The sequence below is a fragment of the Lissotriton vulgaris genome, unplaced genomic scaffold (assembly GCF_964263255.1).
Source record: "Lissotriton vulgaris unplaced genomic scaffold, aLisVul1.2 SCAFFOLD_1287, whole genome shotgun sequence".
Taxonomy (NCBI): Eukaryota; Metazoa; Chordata; class Amphibia; order Caudata; family Salamandridae; genus Lissotriton; species Lissotriton vulgaris.
In genome coordinates, this window is record NW_028247626.1 from 392,155 (window position 1) to 417,912 (window position 25,758).

The 25,758-nt window shown below is 45.5% G+C and overlaps 1 protein-coding gene across 2 annotated transcripts in view; it reads left to right on the forward strand.

Annotated features, from left to right (window-relative positions):
- Nucleotides 1-25,758, forward strand: part of LOC147665098 (splicing factor, suppressor of white-apricot homolog) — a 530,497-nt gene that overhangs the window by 384,672 nt on the left and 120,067 nt on the right. For both annotated transcript variants that reach the window (XM_086949761.1, XM_086949762.1), the window contains exon 12: nt 19,485-19,652. In XM_086949761.1, coding sequence (XP_086805887.1) covers nt 19,485-19,652 — 168 coding nt within the window. The remainder of the gene's footprint in view (nt 1-19,484; nt 19,653-25,758) is intronic.

Consider the following 25,758-nt stretch of genomic DNA (forward strand, 5'->3'; position numbering starts at 1 on the left):
TAATCTAAAAAGTAATCTGTATAGTATTTCAATACCTTGACTTACCTGTATTTCAAACCACTGCATTTTGAACTTGCATTCACTTGTAAACACTGCATAATATTTTGCAAAGCATTTTTTTCAGTTACCTGTGCCAGGCTTGGCTTGGTTCTGGAAATAAAATAACTTAATACTATTTTTATACAAACAAAATTGGTCTGAGTTCAGTCTTTGAGTGTGGGACATCATTTGCTGATTGAGTGTGTACAAAAATGCTTAACACTACCCTCTGATAAAAACCTTACTGCTCGCCCACACTACCACAAATAGAGAGTAAGGTGCTATGTACTTTTACCTCTGCCTACCTTTGGGGTTTTATTGGACTCTGTGCACATTGTACCTCGTTTGGTATAGTATATACAGAGCCAGCTTCCTACACCAAGGAAAAATTAACTGAGCTTGTAAGCCATTGGAATGAGGCCACACTAAAAAATTGTTACATGTATATCATCATTATATGGCATCCACACCAAAGACCTCCACGTTTAAACTAACTTTTGTTTTTTAATAAATCTTTTTATTAATGACAGTTTATGAACGTTACACAATGTTTCTATGGGTATACAGAGAAAACATATTTTCTTCTTGAAACATGAGGGATATTGCTTTTACTCCTTACAGTGACTGCATTTTATCACAATATTAAACAGATTCAGGTTCATTAAACGAGGGAAGGGGGTGGAGAGGTGGAGAGGTGGAGCACAAATATTTCCCCTGTGTACATTCCATTTGCCCCATATTTGCGTCCATTTTTTGAAGAATCCTTAAAGATATACTCTGTTTTTTTCCTAAACATACACCAGTCCATATCCATCATGCGCCTATGGTTGGGACCTCCTGTGTCCCCCACAATCTAGCGATAGTGCGCTTGGCGATCATCAGGCCAAAGGACGCCCATATGTTTTCCTTGGCGCTCATATGTTTTCCTTGCCGCTCATGTCGGGTGGTCCACAAACCTTTAACAGACACGTTTTAGCCAAGTTTGATCTAACTTTCTCGTCTTTTAAAGGTTCCGTTGGGTTGTAACCATAGAGAAGGGCCCTTAACCTGCTTACATTCGTAATTCGGTGCAATCTGTGCAATAGTGTGCTATCTTCATTAGTTTTCTAAAAACAGCTCTGTATTACTTTAGCCACTCAATTGTCCTTTTCCATCTGATGGCTCATTCTGTAAATTGTCTTATTTTCAGTGTCTTTGAACTCTGCTTAACGGTCTCCTACTGGGGTATGTAGACCTAAATCATTCTTTCTGATCCATCTATTTACTCCTGAATCAGGTGCAGTGTACATCCAGAGGACATGTTTTGTTTATAAGGCACTGAGTCAATCAGACTCTCCTTGCTAACATCTTCTTTTCAGGACACCTGCATGTCCTTTATTAAGTTCTGGTGAGCCTGGAAGACTAGTCTATTGACTGACTCTGTGTCCTACACTGTAGGAGGCAAAGTGAAAAATTTGTTCTGCTCCAAAACTTGCCTAGTATTTTGCTTGTCCTCACATAATGTTGATAACGATAGCAGTATTTCCTTGTTAACCCCGGTTTGCTATAGGTTTTGCAATTTTTATTAGGGTTGGAATTGAATGCAGTTCTCATCTCATCACTATTTCTAACTTATTATCCAGTTTGTGATAGTTTTGCTTGAGACTTCATTTGTCCAGATCTTAACTTTAGAAACCTAATACTGTCTACCGATATTGTTAATCTTATCTGGAAACTTAACTAATGTAAGACCAGGACTAATATCAAAATGGTAGCCTGGATGTGGTATTTATCTATTGAGCATGGCGGTGCTTTGATGGTTGGGCTTCGTCTTCCTTGGTGCTATTGATTTCAGAGTCTTTATGGTGCTATTCGATGCAGAAGATAACTTTTATTGTGATGTTTCTGCACTCATCAGTGTAAGGTCGATTAATATTAAGAACGTTTTGCTGAACGCCACCATGTTGCTCAAGGACACATCCGAGGCCCATCTGCTGCTTTATGCACAGTTTAAAGGTCTGCCAACATGGAGGCGTTTCGTCAGGTTCCTCTTGTTGGCTGATTGATTGGTAGTCTTGCCCTGTGGTTGCTTAAACCCTTTACAGAAGGGACCTTTGTGGTTGCTGTTGCCTTCAGGGTTGTCCAGTTGACTTACGAAGTAATTTATTTTGACAATATATTAGGCTAAAAAATTGGCGGAAAATGTGATGGGTGAATTCAGTAAATATGGTGCTCACAGAATTTCAAACTTTAAATGAAAAGCATGTTTAGTGAATGTTAAAGTGTGCTCAATAAATTTGATTACTAATGATGGTGGAGAGGTGTGGTGCAGCGACCAGGGCAGCTGACTTAAAAGCACAGGGTTCACGGTCCGTTCCCGGCTCCGACGGCAGCTGAGCTCAGCACCATGTGACTCAAAAGCTTTCTTTGAATCATCCTATCCGCAATCTCGAGCCCCAGAGGATATTGTGCTTCCTCTCAAATCCCCTTAGGATGGATTGGTGAAACTTGTCTCTTAGGGCGTTGCATAAATGGAACCTCCTCCAAAGACCATGCAGGTTATTTTTTTTTAATCAGTTGCAAATGTGGCATATTTTTTGGGCCTGTTATAAAGATTGAAATAAAAGTTAATTTTATTTAGCTCACTTTTTTCTTTATTAAGAAAGAACAGAATGACTTCTGTGTTAGAGAGTTGCAGAGTTGTTATTCAGCTTTGCTAGAGATGCCCTCCGCTCTCAATTTCTGAACGCGATCATGTGCAGCTTTGGATCGTTTCCATTCCCAGCACTTGACTAATGGGGTCTTCCTTGAATCTAGGCATTCATAAGCACTTCGCTTCAGTGCCGCGTTCAGAGCCGCCCATTGTACCACTGCAGAAGCGCCTCATTTCACTGCTTCGAAAAGTGATCCTTTCACGAAATCGGATCCTCTGTCTAAAAATGGTTGATGGCGATGTAAAGATATGTTTGCTAGTCTGTCAGTGGCCTAATTGATCCTGCTGCCATTATTTATAATAAATTCACCTATGCTCCATGAGTGAGCATTAAGCCTGACACTAATTGTCACTAATGTGCTGTGTGTGCTGGTGGAGATGAGTAAACGCTGCATAGCATCAACATAAAGTCATCGTCCATGTCGAGCCTTATGCCATGCTCTTCCATCTTCTGAATAAATCTTCCCACTCCAGAGCAAAATACTTAGCAGTAGCTTGTACTCAGAGCCTTCGAAATTCATTGCTCAGTGTCTAGATATTAAGGATCTGTACTACACCATGCATAGAGCGTCATATAATTCGGATTCCAAAACCGATAGACGTGCATCACTGTGGTGTACAGCACATAGTGTGCAAACATACAGAATATATGCATATAGGCTCACTGAAACCTAGATAAATGTATAAGACATTGTTATTGTTTATCTCAATGGGTGAAAAGAAAGAGCTGCCACCCCGAGCCATATATACATATACACACATACATATACTGTGGCATTCGCCACTATCTAGTTCAGCATGAATCCCTTTCTGGATTCACATGCTGTGCATTATTCCGCCATCTAGTGCCTGGGTCCAAGGTTGTCCATCTTGTTTTTTTATTTTTTTTTTGTCGTCGACCACCTTTTGGTGGTAAGTCCTTCCGCAGTATGATTTCAGATGGCTCCCCGTACTTTCCTGTGGATGCTCACCATCTTCAGATTCTTTTTTTCAGCTGTTGGATTTAGAAGCACAACAGAAGAGCTCCAAAGAATAACAGCAAGAGAAGAAGAGTTGAAAAGTCTACAAAGAACACCTAAGATCACAGGAAGATCTGCGTAAAGGTGAAGGGGAGACTTCTTGACCCAGACTAGCGACCCTGCCGGTAACATCCACGTGGCCAGAGAATGAAGAGGGGGAGAGGCAATAAAGGTTCATGGAAAATATCGCTTTTAAGTTTGGCCCCAATTGTCACCACAAATTTGCTAAAAGAGACCCCCGTGAGGTCTGCAACCATTGCCTGTCAAAGGACCACAGAGACAAGGACTGTGAGGTCTGTGCCACGTTCGTGCCCAAGACACTCCAGTACATCGACAAAGACTAGCTCACTGCACCATGGCCAGCAGATCTCCGCTTATCCAGCGATGATGAGAACGTTGAGGTGGCTGAACTTGCATAGGAGGGGAGTCGGATGTCGAGGACTCCTCAATCGATAATAAAAAGACAAATGTCAGGGAAAACGAAGAAGGATGCCAAGAAGAAACCGCAAAAGGTAAACTAACCGCGCAAAAGCATGGACGTTAAGGCCTCAGACACCCAAGATTTCGAAGGCAGCCTCAGTACCCGATGACTGAAGGTCAGCACAAGCAAAGATATACCCACATGGGTCCCAACCAAAGGACACCGATGGGGGTAAATCAACGACAAGACTTTTGATGCAACCATGTGCTCAAGAAGGAGCAAGAGAGAAGGGCAAGGAATTGAGGGCCGGAGAACCTTCAACGCCTAAAGATAAAGCGACACAGAACAAAGAGCGCTCCAGGTCAAGCAAAAAAAACGAAGACTCAAGCTCGAAATGGCGGCCCTGCTTCAAATAAAGGAGTTAGACTCTTTGAAGGAATCTCACATTCTGACAAGACCATCATCAACCACTTAGGTAGAAGACAACAGGTTAATCTTGGAGGCCCTGGCAATGGCAGAGCCACATGAGAAGCAACAAGAGGAGTTCTACGAGGTCGAAGAAGCAGTGATGTATGAGAACCAAAGCTAGTTCAAGGATACATGGCAAGACCTCAACGCCTAGTCTCCCAAGGAAGGGGTAGATGGTTATCCCTTGAGACATTCGCCACCCAATTACTTATTTATGTTTAGGATCCAATAGTCTGATGTGATTGTCCTCTGCTCCTTGACAAACTCCTCTATTCTGTCTCCCATGGGTGTTTTTTGGTGGTGGGGATGATTGAGTCACTTGCCTGCTGAGCCTCCACCTCTGTGAAGCGGACCTCTTCCTCTTGTTCTCCCTCAAAAGGATTGTCTCACTGGGTGTTGCCTGGGTGTGGCGTTTGTTACTTCGGTAGACTTGTGTGGCTTTGGGGCTGCTGTTGCTGGCCCGTTGTAATGCAGCCCTGCTTTTGGGCCTTCTGTTTGCGGTCCCTCCTCTTTTGAAGGTTCCTCTGAACTGGAAATGCTTACATGGCCTTTGCAGTGTTGTTATCCCGCTTTAACTGCTGTAGTGTGTTGTCTACTGCCTGTCCAAACAGTGTGTTACCTGTGAGAGGCATGTAAATGAATAATGACTGTACCTTGGTCTTGAATACTGAGACTCTGAGCCATGCGTTTCTCCCGAGTGTTGTCCCAATGAATATCTGCCTGATGGCAGTGTCTACGGCATCCAGTGCTGATTTAAGGCAGGTATTGGCAATATTTGTTGCCTCTTGAATCACTTTTTTGGACCTTTAGTGGTAATCTTCTGGAAGGTGCTACATAAGCATAATAAAACATGGATACTGCATTGAAGTCAAGACTCCCCCACACTTGCCGACAAAAAATCATAATTTTCTGACCAGGAATTCACGCAACTCAGGAAGGATCACAAAGAGCTCTTCCAAATGAGTCATAGAAAATGTTCCCCCACGAGAAGCAGGTCATGGATTCTGTTCTCCATACGTCACGGTTCCAAATCAGGATTTAATACTAAGACCAGTCCAAGATCTCGGATTTCTAAACAAGTTCATACGAACTCAACACTTCAAGGTGGCAACTCTGCAAGGACTAATACCATTCTCATGGAATGGTGATTATAATAGCCACCTTAGACTTCAAGGATGCCTACCTACACATACCCATGAACTAAAGGCACAAAAGGTATCTTCAATTCTTCCTCAACGAGGTACACAACCAGTTCAATGTACTTTGGGATAAAATTTGCACCAAGGGTATTCATAACGTTTCTGGCTGCGGTAGCAGCCTACATAAGAAGACCAAGCATTCACATCTGTCCGTACCTAGATGACTGGTGAGTAAAAGTGCAATCCTAGGAAAGATACTACAAGGACATGCAAACAGTGATTGCACAACTACAACGTCTCTGATTTACAATAAACATCAAGAAGTCCTCACCACAACTGTAACAAGTGAAAGTGTTCCTGGGAGCAACCCTAAACTCAGAGACCGCACAAGTGTACCAAGTCCACATGAGAGCGCAGGCGATAGGGGAACAAAGTCGCCTCTACCAGAGGGGTCTGTCTCTGACAGTGAGGATTGTCATGAAACTCATGAGCATGATGGTTTCATGCATCTCACGCATACCTCATGCAAGACTGCATATGCATCCCATTCAAGAATGGATTTGCAACAGATAGTCACAAGACACGGGGCGCAGGGAGAATCGGGTGATTGTCACAACAGTTACAAAGAGAAATACAATGGTGGAACCCAGCAAATGTGAGCATAGGGACACCACTCAAGACACCAGTCTGACAGTAACCAGAACTACTGGCTAATGTTGGGAGCCATGATAAGGGCCGATAGCCCCTGCCGGCTCCCCAGCCAGCACTCATTCTGGGGAATGGTTGGAGCCTGCATTGTTTGTTTGCTCCTGCACAGTGGGTGAACATTTTGCTGTGTACCCTGCCAGTGTGTGGAGATGAAGTGTCTCATGAAAGTTAGCCTTATGGCACACTGCCCAAATAAACTTAGACTGGGTTAGGCCCCGGAGGGGGTGAGGCGGGGTGACTGGGGTCCAATGCCATTATGTGGATAGAGGATTACCCCTCCCTTCTTCCCCCCCCCCCCCCCCCCCCCACCCTAAATTAAAAAAAAATGTGGCCTTCCCATCCCCTTTTTTTTTTACTGTGGTATAGTTAACCCACGTCTAATTTTTTACTTTTCTTTATTTTTCAGGACCGAGAACGGAGTCTCCGAGTCCTAAAATGACATATCAAACATCTTTGATGATTTGATGTAGCTAATCAGATTTTGCATTTTGATCTGCCTGCCCGTGTCTCTAGCTATCAAAAAATGTTTAACATTTATTTCTCTAAACTTACTAAACGGAGTTACATTAAAAAACACTTTAGTGTAAAGATTTCTGCCAAATTTTGTGTTATTCTGTTCAGCAGTTTTGGCAGAAGCTGTGTCTAAAATCTCCTTTTTTTTCAATGCAAGTCAAAGGGGAAAATCAATTTCCCAGATTTTTTTTTTCAAATTATCCATTTTACCAAGTTCAAAATGTTGGCATGTATGGTACATTGGACCACATTGGGCAGGAGGAATGGAGTAGGGACATGGATTCAGACAATAGAGGGCAGGAGGGAGGTGGGCAGGGGCACCAAACTGAAAGAGAAGACCCTGGGGAATGCAGCAGCACAGTACACCACACAGGTAAAGTGGGAGGGTTGTGCAGCACAGCTGACTATGGAAAGCAATAGGGAGGGGGCAGGGCAATGTGTACGGATAAAAGGGCAGAGGGCAGCAAGCTGACCCTCCCCGACAGATAGGAGGGGCAGTTGCAGCATAACAGACCATGAAGGAAGGGGACTGGGCCATGCCAACAGACCACCACAGAAGGTGGTAGGGGATAGGTGCCCAATAATGGAAAACTGCAAGTAAGGGGCAACAAGGCAGGGCAGGATCAGCAATCTGAGCTTGCAGAGCAGGCAGGAGTGGCACTGGAAGCGCAGCACACCATGGAGCGATACAGGGAGTCTATAATGGCATGCACACGGACAACAGAGGGAAGGTGGGAGGGGGTCAGGGGCAGCAAGCTGGCAGGTTGAAGAGGTGGTAGCAGCACAAAACACCTTGCATGGCAGGCGGGAGGGTTAGTGGCAGAGCAACTGCCCTGGTCGGCAAGAGGGAGCGGGCAGCAGCATGTATAAAGGACCATGGGCGGCAGATGGTAGGGGAAGAGGCAAACGCAGACAAATAGAGCAAGGATAGGGGCTTCACAACAGACCATGCAGGGCAGGCAGGAGGAGCAGTTGCAGCACAATAGAGCATAGAGGTAAGAAGGGAGTGGCAGCACAATGGATTATGGAGGACAGAAGGATAGGGCTAGGCCATGGACCATGCACAATAGATGGCAGGGTCGGTCGGCAGGGACAGGCAGCAGCCATCTAACCATGCAGGGCAGGCGGGAGGGGCAGTGGCAGCTCAACAGAACACTCAGAGTAGAAATGAGGGGCAATGGCAGGTCCATGAAAAATGGTTGGCAAAAGGGAGGGAGCAAGGGCATGCACACAGACATCGTGGAGTAGGGGGAAGGTGGATTGGGGTAGCAAGCTACGCTCGGAGGCTAAGCAGCAGGGCAGTAATAGGGGCCTGGACTTGAGCAACAGAAGGCAGGGTTCTCAACCCAACTGGTAGATTGTGGCAGCACATCAAACCTTGCAGGGCAGGACAGAGAAGAGGGCAGGGTCATGGACTCGGGCAACAGATGGCAGGGAGGAGGTGGGTAGGGACAGAAAGCTAATTGTACAGAGCAGACGAGAAGGGCAGTGGCAGAACAACGGCCACACAGGGCTGGAATGACGGGGCAGAGGAATGAACTTGGACAAAGGACAGGAAGGGCGGGCAGGGGCAGCAAGCTTGAATGGGGAGGCACAATGAACAATGCCAGGCTAGACCCTGCGTCCAGCCCCTTCTGCCTTCCATTACAATGGACATCTTACTTCATGCAAAAAAAGCCTAGAAATTAACTAAAAAAAAACTACGGTTAAAGTGACGTTTTCACTAGGAATTGTAGGAATACAGTAATCTCAAGCAACTATAACTAAAACCCTAAAGTAACTATTGCGTGTGACCTAGTCATGCTATGCTTTTTCCCTCTCATAGTAAATCACTCATGACATACATTGACTTCTTTTAAAACATCTTTGATCACATCTGAGATGCCATTAATACTGTTCATGGCGGGGGCTCGAGTTATAGTTACTCTAGAGTACACGTTATATTTAATTGCGATAACTTTAACTTGTGTATTTCAGTGGTTTTATTAGTTTCAAATGGTATGATATGTGACATTTTCACCTAACTATAACATAATTTGAACCTTCGGTTCTTTGAGTGAATTTGTGAGGTTTTTTTTTTAAGTAAAGTTAGATATTACTATTTCTAACTAGAACATCACTTTAACCTGCATGTTATAGTTAGAAAAGAGAATACAAAAAAAACCTTACAAATCCACTGAAGAAACCAAAGGTTACAGAGACGTAGTTAGGTTCACATTTCACTTTTACTAAATCAGTCAAATTCAGCAGTTTTAGTTACCGGAGCGAACTATAACAATTAAATTTGTAAAACGCAACTGTTACCCAGAGGTGTCCTGGCACTATATGACGTCCTATAGAGGCCCGAAAACCGAGATTGTGAACGAAACTTAGGCAGAGAAGAGCCATGTTTTTAAAGCCTACCTGAAAGCTAATAAATTAGTCATGCATCTAAGATATAACGGAAGGTCATTCCAGGACTTAGCTGCGCGGACCACAAAACTTTTGCCACCCCTGCTGGATTTTCGTACACTGGGTACCGATACCAACTTTGCCTCTGCTGATCGTAATGATCTTTTTGGTATATACCAATGAAATTGTTGCTTAAGATACTCTGGACCAGTTCCTTGAAGTGCCTTATAGGCCATACAGAGGGCTTTAAACTGAACGTGTTTTCTTATAGGCAACCAGTGAAGCCTTCTGATCTCGGCCGAAATAGAAGCATATTGTGGTATACCAATAAGCAGTCTAGCTGCTGCATTCTGTAAAAGTTGGTTTGTTCATAAGCCCTTCCTGCATGCTTATGTGGAGACTATTACAGTAATCCAGCCTAGACATGGCAAGGGCAGTGATGACTGTTTGTAAGCTGTACTTATGCAGAAATGGCATTATTCTTTTATAAGATCTAAGAATGCATGAGGTAGATGAGGCCACCGCATTCACCTGATCTTTAAAACTGAGTTTATTATCTATCCATACTCCCAGATTTTTTTTTGCCTTCTTGTTAGTGGGAAGAGGACCCAGAGTGTCCGGCCACCAGTCAGAGATCCAGGAACTGGGGTCATTGCCAAACAACACCACTGCCGTTTATCCGGAGTTAAGCTTAAGGCAATTTTGAGCCATCCAACTTCCCACTGCTGTCATGCAGTTGTGGAAACATGATGCGTTTCCAATCATCGATCCAGGCGTCAGCGAGACTACAATTTGCGTGTCGTCTGCGTAGGAAGTCAGACTGAATCCAAAAGATTCAATCAGGGGAGCAAGCGATGATACGTAAATAGTAAAACGCATCAGGATCAATGAGAAACCCTAAGGGACTCCACCGTCAGGATCAATGACAAACCCTAAGGGACTCCACACGGCAGAGAGGTAGGATTGGCAGAATATTCACAAAGTGCGACTATTTGAATTCTATTCGAGAAAAAGGATTCAAGTAATTTCCAAGCGGTACCCTGGATTCCAATCTCCCGCAGTCAATCCATCAGTAAAACATGACGGACCGTATCAAAGGCTGCCACGAAATCCAACATAATCATTACAGCTTTGCCTCCACAGTCAACCCTAATTTAACAATAATAAGGTGATTTAGAGTTTCTGTCAGGTCAAGTCAAGTCAAGTCAAATTTATATAGCGCGCTACATACTCAGAGGGTCTCAAGGCGCTTGAGGAAGGGTGGGGAATTACTTGTCAAATATCCAAGTTTTAAGTTGCTTTCTGAATGCTAGGTGGTTCTGAGTGAGACGAAGGTGAGTGGGGAGTGAGTTCCAGGCTTTAGCAGCCAGGTAGGAGAAGGATCTACCTCCCATGGTGGTTTTATTGATGCGAGGTACGGTAGCAAGGGCTAGGTTGGAGGATCGTAGCTGGCGGGGGGGGTGTAGAAGGAAAGTCGTGTGTTGAGGCAATCGGGTCCGAGTTCGTAAAGTGCTTTGTGTGCATGGGTTAGGAGGCGGTAATTAATCCTCTTATTGACGGGGAGCCAGTGGAGTTTTTTCAGGTGACTGGAGATGTGGTCTTTACGCGGGATGTCTAGTATGAGTCTGGCTGATGCGTTCTGGATGCGTTGGAGTTTTTTCTGGAGTTTTGCGGTGGTACCGGCGTATAGGGTGTTTCCATAGTCCAGGCGGCTTGTAACCAGTGCATGGGTGACCGTTATTCTGGTTTCGGTGGGGATCCAGCGAAATGTTTTTTTGAGCATGCGAAGAATGTTGAAGCAAGATGATGAGACGGCGCTGACCTGTCTGGACATCGAGAGTGAGGAGTCTAGGATGACGCCCAGGTTCCGTGCGTGATCCGTCGGGATGGGTGCTTTTCCAAGAGCCTCTGGCCACTAGGAGTCATCCCAGGCGGAGGGGGAGGTTCCTAAGATAAGGACTTCTGTTTTGTCTGAGTTAAGTTTTAGACGGCTATGCTTCATCCATTCGGCTACTTCTTTCATTCCTTCATGTAGGTTGGTTTTGGCGGTATTAGGGTCTTTGGTGAGTGAGAGGATCAGTTGGGTGTCATCAGCGTAGGAGATGATGTTGAGGTTGTGTTGGTGTGCGATGGCTGCGAGGGGGCTCATGTACACGTTGAAGAGGGTGGGGCTGAGTGAGGATCCTTGTGGTACGCCGCAGATGACTTCAGTGGCCTCTGACTTGAATGGTGGGAGGCGGACTCTCTGGGTTCTTCCGGTGAGGAATGAGGTGATCCATTCCAGTGCTTTTCCTTGGATTCCGATGTTTCTGAGGCGCTGTAGAAGGGTGTTATGGCAAACTGTGTCGAAGGCTGCGGAGAGGTCGAGGAGGATGAGGGCGACTGTGTCTCCATTGTCCAGTAGAGTTCGAATGTCGTCTGTTGCGGCGATGAAGGCGGTCTCCGTGCTGTGTTTGGCTCGGAAGCCGGACTGTGAGGGGTCAAGGGATTTGTTGGTTTCGAGGAAGGCGGCGAGCTGGTTGTTGACTGCTTTCTCGATGACTTTGGCCGGGAATGGTAGGAGCGAGATAAGTCAGTAGTTTTTGAGTTCGGTGGGGTCAGCTGTGGGTTTTTTCAGAAGAGTTCAGCGTGTTTCCAGCTTTCTGGGAAGGTGGCGGAGTTGAGGGAGCAGTTGATGACGTCTCGGAGGTGTGTGGTTACTGGTGCAAATTTATCAAACTGTGCCTTAGTACATTTTTCCGACTTGCAAACATCCATCGGGTCAGAAGTCGATATGGTTGTCGCATTCGTAAACCAGGAGAACATTGATGCAATTTTGTCGAGGAAGAATAGGGCAATTGTGTTGCACAATTCCTGACTAAACAGTTCTTTGGTTGAGTTTTTTGCCAGATTGATTTTTTTAGCAAAGAACTCTTGTTTTGCTTTTTGGATCAGCTGTTTATAGTGAACAAAGCTAAGTTTATAAGTTTATATTTGTTCTTTTCTCTGTCACTATATTCATTTCTCCAGTTTCTTTCCATGTGTTTGCAGACCAGTTGTTTTTGGTCTCTAAGTTCTTGGGAGTTCCAAGGGGAGGATGGCCATGCCCTGTTATGGCGGAGCAGTTTTTTGGGCGCAAGCTTATTACCAACTGTGTCTAGCCAATTAAAATATGATAGTGGCCTCATCCAAGTCCGTACGGGAGGTACGTCTCTGTAACCTTTGGTTTCTTCAGTGGATTTGTAAGGTTTTTTTTGTATTCTCTTTTCTAACTATAACATGCAGGTTAAAGTGATGTTATAGTTAGAAATAGTAATATCTAACTTTACTTAAAAAAAAAACTCACAAATTCACTCAAAGAACCGAAGGTTCAAATTATGTTATAGTTAGGTGAAAATGTCACATATCATACCATTTGAAACTAATAAAACCACTGAAATACACAAGTTAAAGTTATCGCAATTAAATATAACGTGTACTCTAGAGTAACTATAACTCGAGCCCCCGCCATGAACAGTATTAATGGCATCTCAGATGTGATCAAAGATGTTTTAAAAGAAGTCAATGTATGTCATGAGTGATTTACTATGAGAGGGAAAAAGCATAGCATGACTAGGTCACACGCAATAGTTACTTTAGGGTTTTAGTTATAGTTGCTTGAGATTACTGTAGGCTTCACTGGTTGCCTATAAGAAAACACGTTCAGTTTAAAGCCCTCTGTATGGCCTATGATCTCACGCAGGTCCTTAGCTCCTTTATCGAGGATAGTAATTATCTTGCTCCCTGCCAAGCGGGTTTTCGTCCCCGCCACTCCACAGAGAAGGTGGTCATTTCAGTTCTGGACCGACTCAGGGAGGGATTGGACTCCAGCGTACCTCAGGCCCTCGTTTTATTAGACCTGTCCGCCGCCTTTGACACGGTGGATCACTCCATCCTCTTACGCCGTGTCAGGTTGGCGGGCATCGAGGGCCCTCCGTTGGTTTGGCTGGAGTCCTTCCTGTCTGGTCGCTCCCAGTCTGTCCATCTGGCAGAATTTGCTGCCCCTTCTCGTGAAATCACGTGCGGGGTCCCTCAGGGCTCTTCGCTGTCCCCTCTACTTTTTAATTTATATATTTTTCCCCTTATTTTTGCTTTACAGCACATGGAGGTCGCGGTGTACAATTACGCCGACGACCTCCAACTCATCTTTGATTTATCCCCGACCTCGCCAGGTCAAACCAGCTTCCAGTCCGTGATGCTATTCATCCGTGATTGGATGAATACTAACCATCTCAAATTAAATCCGGACAAAACGGAGCTGGTTCTGACGGGCGGGGTCGCAAATCCATGGTCACCTCTTTTTTGGCCCCCATCCTTAGGCACCCCTCCCATTCCTTCCCCTTCAGTTAAAACGCTGGGCATTACTCTTAATCACCAACTCACCTTACATTCACATATTAGTTCAGTTGTTTCCTCTTGTTTCTTTTCCCTACGGACTATTAGGAAAATTTCCCGTTTTTTTTCTGTGTCAGCACTTAAACTGATCGTCATGGCCATGGTACTGTCAAAAATTGATTATGGGAACATCGTCTTCAATGGTGCCCCCGCATACGCCCTTCACCGTCTACAGCTGGTCCAGAACCAGGCAGCCCGCCTGGTTTATGGCCTGGCTAAGTCACACCATTCCACCCCCCTTTTAAAAAACCTTCACTGGCTCCCTATCAAGCAACGGGCTCTGTTCAAATTAGGATGCCTTACATTTCAAGCCCGAGCGGGCACAGCTCCGGCATTTATCAACTCTGCCGTTACAAACTATTGCCCGCCGAGAGCCCTTCGTTCCTCTTCTTTGGGCCTGCTAGTAGTACCCCGTTTTAAAAAGAAAAGAGCCGGTGGTCAGAAATTCACAGTTCTGGCCCCCACTTTTTGGAACGCCCTTCCCCCTTCAATTAGACTCCTACCATCCTATATGGAATATCGTAGGGCCTTAAAAACCCTCTTGTTCCAGCAAGCATTTACTGGTTAGCCGCGTCCCCCGTTTGTTTGTTTTTACCACTGTAGCTCCCAGCGCCAAGAAACTGCTTTAGTATACGAGCGCTCTATAAATGTTTTTAAATTCCTATAAGGCACTTCAAGGAACTGGTCCAGAGTATCTTAAGCAACAATTTCATTGGTATATACCAAAAAGATCATTACGATCAGCAGAGGCAAAGTTGGTATCGGTACCCAGTGTACGAAAATCCAGCAGGGGTGGCAAAAGTTTTGTGGTCCGCGCAGCTAAGTCCTGGAATGACCTTCCGTTATATCTTAGATGCATGACTAATTTATTAGCTTTCAGGTAGGCTTTAAAAACATGGCTCTTCTCTGCCTAAGTTTCGTTCACAATCTCGGTTTTCGGGCCTCTATAGGACGTCATATAGTGCCAGGACACCTCTGGGTAACAGTTGCGTTCTACAAATTTAATTGTTATAGTTCGCTCCGGTAACTAAAACTGCTGAATTTGACTGATTTAGTAAAAGTGAAATGTGAACCTAACTACGTCTCTGTAACCTTTGGTTTCTTCAGTGGATTTGTAAGGTTTTTTTTGTATTCTCTTTTCTAACTAGAACATGCAGGTTAAAGTGATGTTATAGTTAGAAATAGTAATATCTAACTTTACTTAAAAAAAAAACCTCACAAATTCACTCAAAGAACCGAAGGTTCAAATTATGTTATAGTTAGGTGAAAATGTCACATATCATACCCTTTGAAACTAATAAAACCACTGAAATACACAAGTTAAAGTTATCGCAATTAACTATAACGTGTAGGGAAAGAGGGAGAAGTCTCGTTTAGCAGCTCCTGAAATTCCTTGGCTTCAACCTTATTCCAGGCCCTGCTCACCAGATGTTTTTTTCTGGTTTCTGCGTCTGTGGGTCAGGGGCGGTAAGCTTAAATAAAACCGCCTGTAATCTGACCAGACTATTTGGAGGGATCCCGTAAAACGCATCTGTGTGTTATTGTAAAAAATGCCATCCAACGTATGTCCAGCCTGGTGCGTGGCGCCAATCACCCGTTGATTAAGATCAGCATTTGTCATGAAGTCCAGCAAGTTAGAAGTATCTGGATCTGAAGGTAGCTCCAAGTGGAAGTTAAAGTCTCCCAGTATCATGTGTGAGTTGGCGCTTCGCCCATTTTCCAACACGCTACCAGCCTGTATTAAGAACTTGTTTCTAGGGCCTGGCCGCCTGTATATGAGGGTGCCTTTGAAGGTGAAGTGATGTGAAAGATAAAAGCAGAAATCTTGAGCTTCACACTCAGTATAGGCAAGAGAATTAAAGGATGCCCTTATTGAGTTAAGGTAAATAACCACTAGGCCACCTCCTTTCCTGTTTGGCATATTTAATGTAAAGCAAAGATAGTTGGGAGGTGTGGATTTAACCAGGTCTGGACCTGAAGCATCGTCCATCCAGGATTCAGTAATAAAAGCAATACTTATATCCTTATCCTCAACTAAGGAGACCCACTCAGTACTGTGTTTTGACTAAGGATCGAGCGTTAATGAGGACACATTTCCAAACTTAGTTGTGCACACTGCTTGTTGTGCCCCTGTTGATTTTAATTAAGGATTTGACTGGTTGTAGTACTCGTTCAGGTAGATCCGGTTCGAGGCATGTGGGCTGCAGGCCACACACTATTGCATAGATCACGTTCTGGTGGTGGGCCCGGATGATTACACTTTGTTGTTGTCTTGGAAGAGTCTTTGTCTGTGGAATGACTCCTCTTGTAGATCGTAGTGCGCATGGGCATCCACTCTATCTTCAGATAGTTTTTTCTGCCATCGAGCTCGGATGTGTTTATCGTTCGGTCCCGTTACCGATCTCTTTTCAACTTCTAGTCCTTCATTGTACCATCGGTATCGTCTTCTACAGTAATTCCGGTTACCCGCGTCGAAGAAAGGCTTGCGCTTCTCGATTCCAGCGTTCATCAGGGCCGTCGGCCCCAACTGTGCCATTGGGCCTTTGGCTCATGGAAAGAACACCCTTCAAGAAGTCCCCTTAGTGTGGACACTAATTCCCTCACACTGATCTTCATGAGATTTGCAATCTGTGCTTGTCTCCTGCGCACGAGAGTCGAGACTGTGAGGCCTGTGCTTCGTTCCGGTCCAAGAAGACCATCGAGCTCGAAGAGTCATGATACAGTCATCTTCATCGACACCAGACCTCATCGTAGACGAGGCTCCGATCGAGGTAGAGTCCTAAGAACAGCAGCAGGACGACATAGTTTCCGAAGCAGAGGATTCAGCTTCCGGAGCCGAGGATCAATCTGAAGACAATCTTCTTCCAGCTGGTCAACAGGTCGTGAGTACAAGCGTCGACCCTGTTGACCAGCTGGAAGAAGTGCAGTGTCCATGTACAGGGTACATGGACACCGCAACAAAAGTTACTCCACATAAATCATCTAGAGTTGTTAGCGATTTTTCTAGCTCTAAAATCTTTTCAACATTACCTATCAAGTAAGGCTGTACTAGTCCGTACAGACAATAACCCGGCCATGATTACATCCAAAAACAAGGAGGAACACACTCTTTACAGCTCTCCCTGCTGGCGCAGAGCATAAGAAGGTGGGCCATTCGTCAAAAAATCTTTGTTAGCAGATCATCTACCAGGAGTTCACAATCAAGTTGCAGATCTGTTAAGTTGTCAAAGACAACAGATACACGAGTGGGAACTTCATCCGCAAGTTCTTCAACTATTCTTTCCCAAGTGGGGCCAACCAGAGATAGATCTGTTCGCCACACACCGCAACTCCAAATGCCCAAGCTTCGCCGCCAGATACCCACACCCATTGTCCACAGCCAATGCGGTATGGATGAGTTGGTCAAACAAATTTGGTACGCTTTTCCACCTCTCCCACTAATTCCATTAGTGGTACACAAGCTACAGCAACATTCCCTCACATTGATTCTCATAGCATCAACGTGGGCAAGACAACCATGGTACACCACACTACTAGAGCTCTCAGTTGTACCAAATCAAAAATTAAAACTCTCTCCACATCTACTGACACAGAACCATGGAGAGATCATGCATCCAGACCCAATGCAGCTCAATCTAGCGATTTGGCTCCTGAGGTCTTAGAATTTGGATACATCAATCTTCCGCCTGATTGCATGAATGTCATAAAAGAAGCGAGACGCCCCACCACTAGAGCATGCTATGCAGCGAAGTGGAAAAGGTTTGTTGTGTGTTGTACAAATAACAACATTAACCCATTAGATGTTTCCATGCAAAACATATGCTACCTGTTCCATCTACAAAGATGTAATTTAGCGTACTCCTCAATCAGGTTACATCTTACTGCTTTGGCATCCTATCTTCAAAACAGACATTTGTCATTGTTTAGAGTACCTGCCATCAAAGCGTTTATGGAAGGACTCAAGAATAGTTCCTCCCAAAATACCACCTTTTCCGGTATGGAATTTAAATATTGTTCTCACTAGACTTATTGGCCCTCCATTTGAACCATTACATAAGTGTGAGTTACAGTTCCTTCACATGGAAAGTTGCTTTTTTTTAGTTGCTATTACCTCACTCAGAAGAGTAATTTAGATCCAAGCATTAGAACCATTTATACAACTCCATCACAACAAAGTGGTACTTAAAACAAATCCAAAATTCCTGCCAAGTCCTTTCACAGTTCCACCTCAACCAATCTATTGAGTTGCCAGTATTCTTTTCCCAACCACAAACAGTTGCAGAAAGAGCTCTATACACAGATGTAAAAAGAGCGCTCCTCTACTACATTGATAGGACAAAACTGTTTCACAAAACAACTGTTTGTGTCCTTTTCTCCTCCACACTAAGGTAATCCTATTTCAAAATCAGGCATTGCAAAGTGGATTGTTAAGTGCATTCAAATCTGTTAACAAAAAGCAAAATGCACTCTATCCATTCCCCCAAGGGCTCATTCTACCTGTAAATTAGGGGCATCTATGGCATTCCTAGGAAATATACCATTAGATGATATCTGTAAAGCAGGTACATGGTCTACACCGCACACGTTTACAAGATGTACAGGCAAAACAACAAGCTAGTGTGGGCCAGGCTGTACTCAAAACATTATTTCAAACTACTGCAATAGATACGGGTGGTCGCTGCTAAGGGAGAAAACTGCTGTGCAATCGATGCAATAGTGTGTGGCCTGCAGCCCATATGCCTCGATCGGAAAATTCTACTTCCCAATATGCATCTGTTCTTGGCATGTAGGGCTGCAGAACCACACACGCCCACCCACCTATATCTGTTCCAGTAATATCTTAATTAGATACACAACACATGGACATCCTTATCTGTACTCCTACAACTCCATCATTTGCCCAATGGCGAAAACAATCTGAAGATGGAGTTGATGCCCATGCGCACTACGATCTACAGGAGGAATCATCCAAAAGACAAATATTCTTCCAAGACAACAACAAAGTGTAATCATCCGGGCCCATCACCAGATGGTGATCTAAGCAATAGTGTGTAGTTCTGCAGCCCTACATGCCACGAACAGATGCATACTGGTGAGTAGTATTTTCCTTCGACAGCCAGGACATATCGCCTGGCCATGAGGAGAATAGTTACCAGGTGGAAACATAAACAACCAGTACATTTATTGGTATTGAGGCTGTGAAGCGTTTCACTAGAATATTCTATATAGCATGGTTTCCCTGTGCCAAATTGGGCAGGGGGACTGGCGCGGACGGGCACAGACAGGCTTGCCTTAGGCTCCCACAATGCACTGCTTATGACCTCACATTTTGCATCACTCATGACATATCAGTGACAAAACTGATGACAGTATGTATAGTTTGTTTGGCTAAAAGCTTTATTAAATAGGACATATTTACTTTGACCTATTAAAGTTCTGTAATGTTTCAAACTGTGCTTTCTTTGTATCTCGACCTATCTGAAATGTGGTTGTCTTTCAGTAGGAACTTGTAGTGCTACAGCTCTGATTCGAATGTTCGGAGAGTCTATAGTTACTGGACAAGTACACACAGTACTGTGTTTTCTTGTCTTACACCTTGTCACATACTTTCTTTATTTGCCACAACGTTTACCTTAAAGGGCTTTTCCGCCACGTCTTATAATCTTGTTTATTTTTTGTAGAAGTCCACAAGAAAAAAAGAAGAAAAAGCACTCACGATCACATGAGTCGAGAACGAAGTCCCCCATGTCCTATGCATCTCCGAGCAGACCATCAGCGTACAGGAACTCTGCACACTCAGCTAGTGTCTCTCCTGTGGAGAGCAGGGGCTCCAGCCAAGAACGCTACAGGTAAAAGGCCCTCAACCTACAGCATAGTGATAATCTAGTATAATGAGAATCCTACCAGTCTGCACATGTGGGTCTTCTTGGTGGATGCAATTGTCGGTGGGAGGAACTATGAGGTGATGTCCTTTACTTAAATCAAACGGCAACACTTCAGGTAGATGATTTGAAGGTTTATTGTACAGTCCATAACCGAGACCTCACCCACTGAGTGGCTTCAACCTACTGCCATGCTTCAATCCCTAACATTCTCCCTGGCAGCACCTAGATTCTAGATGCCTGCATCATTCCCTAGCAACAGGGTTACCTAACAGATACATGCATGAGAACACCACATCACCCCACCTTAATAACAACACAAGAGGAGAGAATATTCATGGAATATAAAAGAAATCACAAATATTGGAAATGCATCGGAGAACACAGAGTAACAGAAATAAATTGGTGAACACAATCTTGTAAACGAAGTATAATCTTCTTTGCACAAAGAGACCTTCTCCCTTCCTCTTGCATTACAGGTACATCTGCACAACCTGTTCCCTGTTGTTGATATTTGGCGATTCTATTAAGATTCCATAGCCTATGGGCACCTGTTTTCACCACATTGCTAAACAGCTTAATAATCATCGGTTATCCAAACTTTGACTTACCCCTTTTTTTGGTAACTTGACTCTGGGTGTGGAATTTAATAAAATATCTACTTGTCCATGGGGCAGGTTGCTTCATAAATCTACTTTTTCTGCAACAAAATCCACTTGTCCATTTTGTACCATGTAATGCGGTGAGAAATTATGGCAGTCGGGGATCGCTGGGGGAACTTGCACTCCAAGGGCACATGCAAGTTGTGCGAGAGCGTGCATGGAGAGCTCGTAGAAATAATGTGCATGTTAAGACCGTGTGTAATACTGGGTTTTTGTGAAGGGTGTCCGGCAGCCAGGAGCACTGGAACAAAGATAGCGTCGGCCTGTCCACATAGGCTGTTCTATAAGTGGACAAGGAGGGAATCAAGAAGCCAGATTTCCAATCACGGGCCATTGTTTACCATAAACGATGACACGATCCAATGGGAAACAGGGGTGGGGCTTCAAGTTCCTTCTGAATCCGTATTGATGCCAAAAAGGGCGAGGGCAGCGCATGCGCGCTGCTAACACCAGGCGAGACCTAAAAACATGAGCCTCGCCTGATTTTTCGCCCAAGTTGGCAAAGCCAGCGGGCAGCTGAAGCCACTGGTGACTGGGGAAAGGTTACATAAAACCCACCAAGACCCTCTGCCCAAACAGCCAACAGTGTGGCAGCCATTCTGTCACTTCACAAACTGTCAAGAAGAAATTATATTCCATTCCATTTATAAACTTTATTTTGGCCTTAAAAGACCATAAAAGTCACATAAGAACACATCACAAGGATAAAAATACATTAAAGTAACAATCCATGAAAGATTAAAAAATAATTATTTACAGACTACAACTGAAAGCAGCTCATTACATTAACAAAGATATATAAAAACTAATTGCACAATTACAGTATTGTTTGAGCTACTTTTGACGACTTTTCCACATTGAAAGAAGAAAGCGAGAACAGCAAAGACCACAATAGTTTTTGTATCAGATCTTAAAATTCGATAAGAAGCAGTGCATTGAGAGCACCCCATATATATAGAAAGTGGGATGAGCCAGTATTTTCTAAATGATCTATACCCAGGACAGAAAAATAATACATGTATCACTGTCTCGGGGGGACCATTAGAAGCTGGGCATATATTTACAGTGGGGTTTGCCCAGTTCTTTGTAAAATCAAATAAAGGAAGAGTGCCCAGCCTGAATTGGATATAAAGCTTCCTCGCCAGTGCGGGTTGGATTTCATCCATATAGGCTTCAAACATGTATTGATTTTTAAAGCTTAAAAAATCTATTGTAAGTTGGGCAAAAGTGCTATTTTCCTACAAAACCCTAAGCCTGTACAATCTATAGGATTTCACCTGATTAAGATGGGAAATCTGCGTGCAGTAAGCCTCTGGGCTAAACCGGAGGTCAGAATTACCAATTTTGGCACAGAGATCTTTAATATATACAAGCCAAGGAAATTTCACTATCCCAGTTAGCTCCAGGATCGAGGAAAGCTCAGACCTGTATGAGGCTAGCTCAGGGGTCAACCAGATTCTGCGCCAAAAAGTCAAGGGCGCAGTCCCGCTTCTTTAGAAATAGGTCTTATGCCCAGGTCAAGACGCAGAGGAACAAGGGGGTGCTTAGCGGAAGACTCATCAGAGATCTCATATACTTGTTCTCAGCTAAGATCAAGCCCTTCGTTGAACAGTGCCCCCAGAGCCCTGCCCCATATAGTGCAGCACTTCTCACCTGCACTTTATATATCTCAGTAGCAGGACCAGGGACCACAGTACTTGGGGACTTAGCAACTCTCATGACACCACCAGACAACTGAGCCAACCTTAAAACCGCCTTTTCCATTTGGGGTCCCCAGGAAAAAGACTCCGAGAGAGTAACCCCAAGTTAGTCAAAAAGTGACACCTTTTCTAACTGAGTGCCATTTTGCGTAGGGTTGGGGCGAGATGATTTTACTGGGTTAAACACCATAAACTTTGTCTTACTTGCGTTTATTTCCAGGCCCCTGTTTATGCAAAATAGGGCAAAGCTATCTAAAATTAACTGAATCCCCATTGGGGACTTAGATAGCAACAAGGTGTCGTCCGCAAACAATGCGGGCACCCTCCTTCGATCTAGTTTCGGAGCATCACTGTGCTCGACCTGGCTAATTTGGAAACCAGGGCATTGACATAAAGGCAAAACAGAGTGGGAGCAAGAACACAGCCCTGCCTTATCCCCCTGTCCACCGGAAAGCGTGATGTCAATTACCCTGATTTCCCAAATCTGACCTGGGCAAAATTCCCAGTATGTAGGTGGATAATCATATTCAATAGGTCTGGCGGAATTTCAAGTTTATAAAGGACTGTCCACAACTTGGCCCTGGGTACCATGAAATTATCTTCAAACGCACCACAGCATCATTAAAAATGCTTAAAGATGTGTGCTATGACTTCAGGGCAAGATATTGCAACTACACGTGGAAAAATATTATCGACATTAGCTGTAATCACATGAAGCCCATTTCTGATGTAAAACTTTAAAAAACATTAAAAAATCCACTGTGAAACCAAAAATACTTGGTTTTATGGAAATGTTGCCTCCTAAAGAATGGTCTGGCTTTAAAGTTCTGGCTTAATAGATAACTGCTGCAGATTCTGATAGAGGCAAATGCCAGTACAAAATAATGCCTGCGTCCAAAAGAGAAAGAGGAAAACACTTTCAGAGAGACCAAGTAATTTGATAAAGCCACTAGGTCTCGCCCTGTTGCTCTACTGGCATTGCCAATGCTACGCAGCATTGGGAAAAATAAAAAATAAAATAGCATAATGACATATTTGCACGCAAGATCCATGACGCAGGCGCCATCTTAGTTTTTTTTCCTTCCCTTTACCAATTCAAAGTGGCACATAGCACTAATTTTTTTAATGCATAAGTGCTCATCGGCACTCTGGAGTGGCCAGGCAAGAACCAGATGAAGAAGAAAGAAGAACGAAAAGAAGAAAGAAAAGAAGAAAATAAGAAAGAAAAGAAAAGAAAAATAAGGAAAGAAAAGAACAAAAAGAAGGAAAGAAAAGAACAAAAAGAAGAAAAGAAGGAAAGAAAAGAAGGACAAAAAGAAGGAAAGAAAAGAACAAAAAGAAGGAAAGAAAAGAACAAAAAGAAGAACAAAAAGAAGGAAAGAAAAGAACAAAAAAGAACAAAAAGAAGAACGAAAAGGACAAAAAGGAAAGAAAAGAAGGAAAGAAAAGAAGAACAAAAAGAAGGAAAGAAAAGAACAAAAAAACAAAAAGAAGGAAAGAAAAGAAGAACAAAAAGAAGAAAAGAAGGAAAGAAAAGAACAAAAAGAAGGAAAGAAAAGAAGAACAAAAAGAACAAAAAAAAGGAAAGAAAAGAAGGACAAAAAGGACAAAAAGAAGAACAAAAAGGAGGAGGAGGAGGAGGAGGAGGAGGAGGAGGAGGAGGAGGACAAAGCCCTGCCAAGAACCTCTGGATGGCCGAGTCTGCCGGGGCATGGAATAACAGAGTGCCATCGGAGGTAAGATCAACCAGCCGTTTCCTAACATTCTCCAGGAACACACCAAGCATGGCAGCAAAGGGCCACCGAAGAACCCATGGCACGACCCAGCACCTCAGATATGTTCGAAAGCGGAGCGAAGAATAAACGCTGCTAGCTCCTGGCCATCCAACGCATGGTGCCGCAAGTCAATCTGAACAGTCTCCTATGGCGCGGCGGATCCCTAAGACTCGGCCGAGTCCCACAAACAAGAGGCAGCCCTAGACAATAGACAAAAGGTATTAAGGGCCCGCAGAGCAGCGCTGGTCGAGGCGAACATGTTGCGTCCCCAAGAGTCCAGCCAGCGGACATCCCGGGACGGCGGAGGCAACAGTGGCGGTAAGGAGGGAAAGGCAGTCCGCAGAAGTGGGCTGGAGGCAGAGGGGTGGAGGGAAAGACACGCCGGGTCACGCGGCACTGGAAGGTGCCGGTGTTGGGGCACTGGAAGGTGCCGGTGTTGGGGCACTGGATCCCCTGTGGCGGGACGCCCCCAATTCCCCATCAGGGAAAAAAGCAGCAAACCTTCAAAAGGAAGCAGCAGCTCCCTCCCACCAGAGCCCTGGTGGAGAACCTCCAGAAGATGATCCGCGGGGAAATGGGCAGCTGGATCACCCATGCTCAAAATACCCACAGCCATGGCCGCACCCGCCTCCGTAGGGCCCCGCGGTGGAGAAAGCAGCTTCTCCGTGGGCGACGGCTGCAAACTAAGGCGGCCGTCCCCGAAACCGAGCCGGCAAGGGCCAGACTTGGAAAGTAGATGGAGGAACCTAGGAGTGGGGGACCTGTTGCACCTCCAGCAAAAGCAGCGGTCTCGAGAAAGGTGGAGAGCTACCCTTGGATGACGCAGGGGAAAAAGCCACCACGCAGCGGCCCGTCTCTGGTGAGGACGACACCAGCAGGCATCCAACCTCCGGAGAAGAAGTGGCGTCTGAATAAGAGTCCGCGACTCGACGCCATAGAGTCCACCGCCTGAGGCAGGACGATTTCACCGTCTGGCACCAAAGGAGATGCCGGGCAGGCCTCCCCGCGTCACACAGCGCCGGGGATCGGAGCTGGGCCAGAGCCGAAGTGGCGCTGACTCTACCTCCGACGAGGCAGCAGCCTGCGTGGAGGGGCGAGAGGAACCCGGGGAGTGACAAGGAGCCCTCCCGCCATCCAGAATGGGGCGTAGTGGGTCCGCCGACCCATGTGGTGCCGCCACGGCCGATTCAGCCTCCGACTTGACTTCCGACGAGGCAGCCGCCTGCGTGGAGGGACGAGAGGGGCCCGGAGGGGGACCCCTTCCCGCCTCGACCCATAGTGGGACGAGAGAGGTCCTCCGACCCCTGGGGCGCCGCCCGGGCCAGCAGCTGCCGGCGCAGTCACCTCAGCCGTAGACAAGGCCGCCGCCTGTCCAGAGGGCCGAGAGGGGCTCGGGATGCGACCAGAGCCCTGGTGACCTCCCGCGACACCACAGGGACTCCAGCAGGAGTTTGCGGCGAGGCAGAGGCGCCGTGGTCCGAAGGAGGGACACCCGAAGGGCCACACCCCATCCTCCAAGCCTGGAGCCGAACCAGTCGGAGCCGGGACTGGAGCCACCGGCGACATCGCGGAGGGCCCGCGCAGTGCAAGGGATCTGCTGACGTCCCAGGAGGGGAAGGAGGAGGAGAAACCAGCGAGTCCTGCCTGCAAAGCTGCCGCATATGTCTCCATCTGGGCTTTCGACGAGGCAGCAGCCTGCGTGGAGGGGCGAGAGGAACCCGGGGAGTGACCAGGAGCCCTCCCGCCATCCAGAATGGGGCGTAGTGGGTCCGCCGACCCATGTGGTGCCGCCACGGCCGATTCAGCCTCCGACTTGACTTCCGACGAGGCAGCCGCCTGCGTGGAGGGACGAGAGGGGCCCGGAGGGGGACCCCTTCCCGCCTCGACCCATAGTGGGACGAGAGAGGTCCTCCGACCCCTGGGGCGCCGCCCGGGC